Source organism: Nothobranchius furzeri, chromosome 2 (assembly GCF_043380555.1).
Source record: "Nothobranchius furzeri strain GRZ-AD chromosome 2, NfurGRZ-RIMD1, whole genome shotgun sequence".
Classification (NCBI taxonomy): Eukaryota; Metazoa; Chordata; class Actinopteri; order Cyprinodontiformes; family Nothobranchiidae; genus Nothobranchius; species Nothobranchius furzeri.
In genome coordinates this window covers 59320210-59328470 of record NC_091742.1, presented here as the reverse complement: position 1 = coordinate 59328470, position 8261 = coordinate 59320210, and the positions used below count along the sequence as shown (strand labels likewise).

Sequence of the window (8261 nt, the reverse complement as noted above, 5' to 3'; positions counted from 1 at the left end):
ACCAGGCTGTAAACATGTTTATTTCTGCTGTGAAAATGGTATTTTTAACATGGGAGTCAATGAGGATTTGCTCGTTTCTGACACCAGCCCCCAGTGGATGAGGGTGGAACTGCAATTTATTTCATTTCCGGGTTTGACTCAATTTCAGAGTTGCATTGTGGAGGCCTGGGTTTAACTGCAGGCCTTTTCAATACTGTGGAACAAACTCCCACTAGATATTAAAACAGTCATCTACTGTCTGGAGTTTTAAAGCTAAACCGAAGCAATATTACAAATCTAGTTAGTTTTATACTTTTTGTAGTCTTATGGTTTAATTGTAGAGCTGTTGCCTTGCAGCGAGAAGGTCCTGGGTTCGCTTCTCGGCCTGGGATCTTTCTGCATGGAATTTGCATGTTCTCCCTGTGCATGCGTGGGTTATCTCCGGGTACTCCGGCTTCCTCCCACAGTCCAAAAACATGACTGTTAGGTTGATTGCTCTGTCTGTCTAAATTGTCCTTAGGTGTGAGTGTGTGTGCATGATTGTTTGTCCTGTGTGTTTCTGTGTTGCCCTGCGATGGACTGGCTCTCTGTCCAGGGTGTACCCCGCCTGATTGCCCGTTGACTGCTGGAGATAGGCACCAGCCCCCCCCGCGGCCCTGTGTGGACAAAGCGGGTTCAGAAAATAGATGGATAAATGAAATGAAAATAAGTAATAAAGCAAAAATCCCTTACAATTTCCTGCATAATCACCAAAAAATTTTTCCATTTTTTTCAGGGTTGCGTTTTGCAGTCAGTTCAGTAAAAAACAATACGGATTCAAAACGGCTCATTTAGAGATGACATCATAATAATTATTATTACAATAATTTAGAGAAATGTTTTCATCTAGTCAGAGAAAGTCCACCACAGAAAAACTGTATGATGTTGACTCATCCACCTGGCTCTAACAAAAACAAGATGGTCACTGTAGACTTCAGGAGTTTATTTTGATACATTTCAAATTTCTTAACTGAAAATGATTAAACATGAAATCAAAGCCCTCTAAAATAACATAATGACAAACACGTTCTGCAAATGTAGGTTAACAGTGAAGAAACAAAAGTAAAGGCTTCCTTTTTAAAACAAGTCCATCTTATTACAGCTTTAACCAACTTTTGAAAATGAAACCAGAAAACCACAACAAATAAATAACACAAGTTTTTTACAATGGCATTTCAGTGTCTGACACAATTTATCTAGATGTTTTATTATCCAGCATCACCAGTAATGTTGGATAATGATGGTTTGTGCTTTTTTAAAGGGTATAAACACCAAGATTCATCAAAAATCTTATATTAGAAACTTTTTACACCCAGAACCATAAACTGGCAGTAAGGCACAAAACAGAAAAGGAAAAATGTGCATAAATCTAAATATGTTCATAACAAAATGATCGTTCCTCAGCCATATATTATGTTTCAACCAACGTGGAGGAATAATGTCGGGGAATGTTAGGACATTTTTTAGAGAAACAAAGTTTTATGATCATTTGAATAATTACCAATAGTGAATAATTGAGTACTTTACCAAAATAATGTTCCATTTTATGGTGTCATTATGCAATTCATTCTAAACAAACAAAAACTAAATTCATTAACAAAAACAACAACAGGTCGTGCCTTTCTCTTTTTTGGCATTGGAACGTTTTGGGATCATACCCACGGCCTCTTCCACATTTTCATTCTGTTTATCAGCTTGAATTTTCTTAGTTTTTTTGCAGTTGAAACGACGGCGAACTGTTCGCCAAAAACGATGAGTTTTCTCGTTTCCCTCGATAACGGCCTTTTGTTTGCTTCCCTCTTCTGTTTCTGACCCTGCTTGTGTGGGAGAATCATTCATAGGCAGAATTCCTTCAACATCGTCACTGTTTAATTCCACAGAGCTGATTTTGTTTTTATGATGTGCCGCTGGTTTAGGCTTCATATTCTCAGTGGGAATGTTGGAAGATGTTTTCCAGTGCTCGGTTATTTTGCTCTCATACGGATGCGGGTTTGTCTCGGGTGTTCTTTCCCTTCTTTCATCTCTGTTCACACTAATCCTTCCCTCTTTTCCTCTCTGACCTTGAATCTGCTCATCTTCCCGATATTCCCTCTGGGGTTTGCTTCCATTTTGTTCATCAGAAAAAGCCTCTCTTTCATATCGAAGAGAATTTTTCCCCTGACGGTGATCTCTTGATTCTCGTCTACCAGCTTGAATCTTCTGCATCTGCTGACCTATTCTTTCCTCTTCTCGCCCAGCGTGACCAGTCTCACTGCTTCGGTCAGACTCTTTAGTAGATTTTTGCGTCTTTAGAACAACTGAGGAATCAGGTACATTTCCCCTTTGGTTTTCATTTTCCACATTTCTTTGTTTATGTTGATTGTGTTCAAGATCCCTTTTGCCCACATTAACACCACGGGAGTGACCAGACAGACCTTTAACCTCTTCAGCACAAACATGGCTACTGGTCTGTTCGATACGAAGCTTGCTCTCACGACCGCGTTCAACAGAGATGTCCGGTAATCCATCTGTAGGTTTGTCACGTGGACCGGTTGTCGTCTTTTTAGTTTTATTTTTGTCTCCTTCTTCGTCAAACTTTTTACGTTTGCTCCCCCTTTGACAACTACTTGTATGGCTGTCCAGAGGAGGCCTTGGATTGTTGGAGAGGTCTGTGTTGTTTTGGAGATCAGTATCTGAAATATCAGAGAGCATTTATAAAATAAACCAAGGATAGTCTCCAAAAGTCCAGATGGAGTATTAGCAAAAAAACAATCAATCAAATCAAAGATAGTTTATTAATCCCAGAGGGAAATTAGATAATGACGTTTAACCCTCCCACTGTCCTAATGGGTGTAACGCCACGAGGAAAGTTGACCATTGAGCAGGATTGATGGTTTATCCCTTGAGGTCCGTGTGGCAGGGGTGAGGAGTGAGCACCACCTCACCCCTGCCACACGGACCTCAAGGGATAAACCATCAATCCTGCTCAATGGTCAACTTTCCTCGCGGGGTCACCCATAAAGACAGTGGGAGGGATAATGAAAACATTTGTTTCCTACCCTTTTTGCTTCGATAAAACAGAAGATAGGCACTCTCTGATCTAATGTAAAAAGAACATAAACCCATTTTCAAATCACATAAAAAAAAAACTGGAAAAATGACTTGTAAAAATGAGTTGACTTACTTTTCAAGTCTGCGTTCTTTGAATGGCTGGTTGTTAAGCTGCGATAGAACAAATAAAAATATTACACTCATACTTTACATCATTTTTTAAACGCAAACTATCGTAAATAATTTTAGAAAATCTTTAACAAACTTGATAAAAAGAAGATGGTTTACCTTTGTGACACTGGAATCATTGAAGTTGTACCAACTGTCCTTGTTTTCCTTTGACCTTATGGTTGCGGTGTAGTGTCCACTTCTAAGACTCCCAAAATGTTCCACAAATGCATAAAGTTTATATTTGTGATTCTGATAAACAAAGAAAACAAATGTATGCATTTAAGTCAAAACAGTAAAAAGAAATTAATTATTGGGATGTTCCAACACATTATTTTGCTCCTGATTCTAGTTTGAGTCCTGAGCCAATACTTTAGCCATTCATTCATAAAGAAGGGGCGGCAAAGTGGTGCAGCAAAAAGCTCCTGGGGTTAAACTGGTTGATCGGTCTTCCTAAATTGTCCCAAGGTGTGAGTGTGTGTGCGCTTGGTTTTTTGTCCTGTGTGTCCCAGCGATGGACTGGCAACCTGTCCAGGGTGTACCCCGCCTGTTTGCCCAGAGACCAATGGAGATAGGCACCAGGGTTGGATGAAGCCACGTGAAATGCCCGTGCACAAATTGCAAGTGTCTGTTGCACTTCCTTCACTGTCCTGTTTAAAATATGTCCAAACAGCAGACACTTTTACTCTGCAGAGGTAACATGTTAGCCCAGCGTTAGCCTGCTACCTTACGGCTTTAATGATGAGTTGTTTACATCTTACTTATGAACCATAAAATGTGAGATTCCATAGAAATATAAAATATCAATCTGATGGATCTTTGAATATTTTAACCAGAAGATCAGAGCTTTTTATTGCAGGGATTAAGCGACACTTCGTATTAACTCCAAGGAAAGAGAGAGAGTCAGGTTTATAATAGTTAAGAAATTTATTTCTACACAATTTAAACAAGACTAACTAACACTCTGTGTACTGATGGAACTAAGGTGGAGTGAGACGTGAGAGTATGGTGTGTGTGTGTGGAATGTTGTTATCAGAACCTCGTATCCGGAGAAGCATTTAGTTCTGAGTGGGAGTGAATGTTTCGCTCTAAATTTTAGTAGGAGATTTATAACACACATGAAACGCCATCTGTTGGTCTACGTACCCCAGGGGAAGCCTCCGTTAGTCCAGAATGTCGAGGTCCTCTTGGACCCTCTTTGGTACCGAAGCCGGTAGAAAAGCAGCGGTGCCGACCAAACTAGTCTTGGAATGCTCCGAGGTCATGACAGGTTATCACTGGCGTCAGCGAGACCCTGAAGGGGTCGTGAGGTTCAGCTTTTATTCTGAAGGAACCGTTGCGGTCAGGTGTAACTTGCAACAGATTTTATCCAGCTTGTCGAGGTTCTTTTGGCTGAAGAGGAAGTCCGGATGGCCTGTCCGAGACTTCTCTAGAACGCTTTGAACTGAAGAAAAGGTGGCGTGGGATAGTTTTTATAATTATCTTATTTTTATTTACTGGCGAATCAGAATTTGACATGCAAAAGAGGGTTTATACAAACACCACAGAAAACCACGCCTAGGGTCAGAAACGAAGGTTCTGATTGGATCAGACAAAAGGAAATGTGTCATGTGACTTTAGCATTACGTGTCATCAGTGTCTAGAGCAAATGTCCAGGATTATAATTACTTGTAAAATACTACTGATCACAGAATTATAATATCAAGTAATAACATTGTCATTTGACAGAATGATTGATCATTGGGCTCACATTATTATTGGTAATAACAAACGTTGTTGATTATGTATTTATCAAAATAGTTCTTCGTCTTGAGCTGTAAAGAGGTGAAGCAGTTCAGATGAGCAGAGTGCATGAAAGACCTTGGCCACTATCTCATGTAGATTAGCCTGTCAGAGACTTTTGGGCCATTCCCATCTGTACTGGGTCGGCCCGGGCCGGGTAGCGTAGGTTGTTTACATATCTGGGTGGCCTGGTATTTTTCCAGGCCAACCAAGGCTCATTCTCAGCCCTCTTCTCGAGGGGGTCTGCTTCAGACCGACCAGGGCCAACACACCCACTGCTGAAGGCAAATTCACACCTTCCATTAGAGCAAGCCTCTGATTGGTGGGTAGAATAAGCCCACATGGGCTTAAGACAAGGATGTGTGGAATCAACCGGGCCAGGCTGGGGCCGACTGGGGCTACCCGGCCCGGGCCGACCCGGTACAGATGGGGATGGCCCATTTGTCTCCACGCGAGCAGACACAGCAGATCATGACCTTTAGGTCATAAACAGGACATTTCATGGCGCTACACAGCTACATGATAAGTGTCTAAACTTACAGCTGCCGCACATTGTGTGACTTTATGGTGTTGTTGCAGTCTGTGCAACAATAAATTTTGATGTAAAGGAACTTGTTGAAATTTAATCTAAGCCATACCGTTGGAAAATCTCTATCTCGGTATGAATTTAAAAAGTCAAATGATTCAGATGTTTTTGAAAACCACAACTGTATCGTAGCATCCTTAATTAATACGTTTGAAAATGCATAAACATACCTGTGGTATCTCTACAGTGAGGGGAACCTCCACAACACATCTGTTTTTCACATATGACATCTGATGGTAGTTGAACTCAAACCTTTTCAGCAGCAACATCAAAACCTCGGGGTGACGCTCTATTACACATTCCTAAATAAAACACATTTATATTGTCGTTATTATGTTGTATGATTTATAAATTGCGGTATTATTGCATCTTTTAACACAGAAACTCATTTATTTTACTCACAGCAGTAGAGTCACTTTTGGATTCACACTTTTCACAGAACAGTTGATCATCTCCAACCAAATGTGAGACTTTGAAAAAGTCCTCAATCCCGTCAACCTGAAAACACGTTTATGTCACATTTACTGATTTATGCCTCCAGATGATAAAATGAAAATGCTGTCAGATCTGCAGGCTGTTCAGGACTCACCACGCTGTAGTTTCTATTAGAGGAACTCCTCAGAGGAAGAGGAAGATTCCAGAAAGGTTTCTTCTCATCAGTGACTGCACCACATTCACAAACAGTCCTGTGTACCAACTCTCCTTTGAATATCTGAAAAAAGAACATAGAAAAATATTTTAAATCTAAATTAGATTCAAACGGAATTACAATGACATCATAACTCCTCTTTTACCTGAGACGCCTCATCGCTGGTCTGGGTTAAAATCTTCTCCAAATACTCGGCAGCATCGTGCTGTTCGTTTACTGTGGTAAGAAAGGGAATAGATTAGTAAATACTGAAACTAACGAAAATATCAATCAATCAGCAAATCAATAGGAAAAGATTCTGCAATATTGACTAAAACCTTTCTAAATTATTAATAATCTCTACACAATAACATGTTGCCTTTTTGGGACTCTGAAGAAAAATCTCCAAATAAGAATAAAACACAATGGCGTAGATCAGTCCCGCAGCTGTAGGTTTGCATGTTTTACCTCTTTCGATTTCCAACTTCTCTGTAACTTCTACTGTTCGTGCAGTGCGTGTCGACAGGTTCTTAAACAAGTTACGAAGTTGGGGATCGATGTATTCTTTGTCTTTTGGGCATCTGTTAGAAAAGGGTTGTCAAACATTGCATGAAACAAACATAATTATAAAATGAAAATAATTTGTATGCATCCCAGCATTAAGTTGGACTTCGACACAAACCTCTTCACAGACTCTCTGAAGTCTTTAGTCATAAACAGCACCTGCAGCACGCTGTTCAGGTAACACGTTGATCCTTGGTTTATTAAGCCATGCAACTCTGCAGGGAATTGTTTAAGAAAAACACGCTGCAGCTGCAACACGTTGAAGAATGAAATGAAAATAAATATTACAGCTGACTGGTTAGAATAGATTTCTTACTCTGAGTGGATGCTTCGGGGACGGAATTCCTCATCTGACTCATGTCGAATCAGTTTTGATTGTGCCGGCTCGTCTCTGTACAAACGCGTAGATTATTAAGATATTAAGATGAATAAAAGATTAAGATACTTAATAGAAAAGAGTTAGGTCTCCGAGGCAGCGGGATGGATCGTCCGACTCCCGACGTAGAAGAGACGCTCTTCTTTCTCAGTCGGTTAAGGTCAGGGTAGTGTTGCGTTCAAGGCGTGTTCGAAGTGTCGTATTTTGCCAAACCGAGAAACAAGGTCGTTTTTATTTCCCTAAAAGTATTACATGCGATTTGACCGGAACTTAACCGTAGAGCTAAACACTTAACAACGCTAAAATGTAACGTTTAAAACTGATTTACGCTACGTGCACATTTAAAGGGAAGAACACAACGTGATATACTATTTTTAAAAAAACATAGCCAAAAAAAAAACTGTCACGTGACTTATTGTAACTGCACAAGAGAAACAGAAAATAAGACAGGCCTAGTTCAGATAAGGACGAAGTCCCACCTGATGAGTTAGATATATTTGTTTAACTTGCCAGTTTTAAATCTCCGTTTTAGGGTCATTTTTAACTGTATTTCTAATAATTTGACTTCTATCAATTTGATATATAATGACAATTTTAAACAAAAGATGAAAAGCTACATTTTCAAGACAGAACTAAATCCTGCCTCAATACTTTCCTAAATTAGTTTGGTTTAGCATTTCATAGCAGAGTCTTACACACTCTTTAGTTCAAATGCAGTGCAGAGTTTTTACCTGACAACGGCACAACACTGACAGTTTTAGGCAGAACATTTTAACTAAAATGCACTAAAGTGCAAAACTATTGACTACACGTGTCTGCAGCACGATTAGACACACATTTATATAGTTTATTAGGAAAAAAAGTTGATTTGGGGTGACTTGCTCTTTAAGGAGCAAACGCCCGACTCACAGGTGGTCACAGAGCGAATCTGCAGAAAATGTCATCTCCCAACTGTCAGGGAGATGACATTTGATGCAACACAAAATTCCAAACTATATTATGAATGCTTATCTTACCCAACTTAACTCGTTATTTATTTGACGTACACTGATCATGTGTGGTCACGTGGTGGCACAGTTGGTAGCACTGTTGCCTTTCAACAAGGAAGT

General features: G+C 39.8%; 1 protein-coding gene across 1 annotated transcript; it reads right to left on the bottom strand.

Moving 5' to 3' along the window:
* Positions 1-946: 946 nt before the first annotated feature.
* LOC107377288 (uncharacterized) lies at positions 947-7291 on the bottom strand. Its single transcript, XM_015946805.3, has 11 exons — positions 7093-7291; positions 6895-6991; positions 6681-6793; positions 6379-6449; positions 6174-6296; positions 5987-6082; positions 5755-5886; positions 3337-3468; positions 3182-3219; positions 3057-3097; positions 947-2690 (listed from the first exon to the last, which is right to left on the bottom strand). The coding sequence occupies exons 1-11, from the start codon at positions 7133-7135 to the stop codon at positions 1612-1614; spliced, it is 1965 nt and encodes a 654-aa protein (XP_015802291.3). The 5' UTR covers positions 7136-7291; the 3' UTR covers positions 947-1611.
* Positions 7292-8261: the final 970 nt, after the last annotated feature.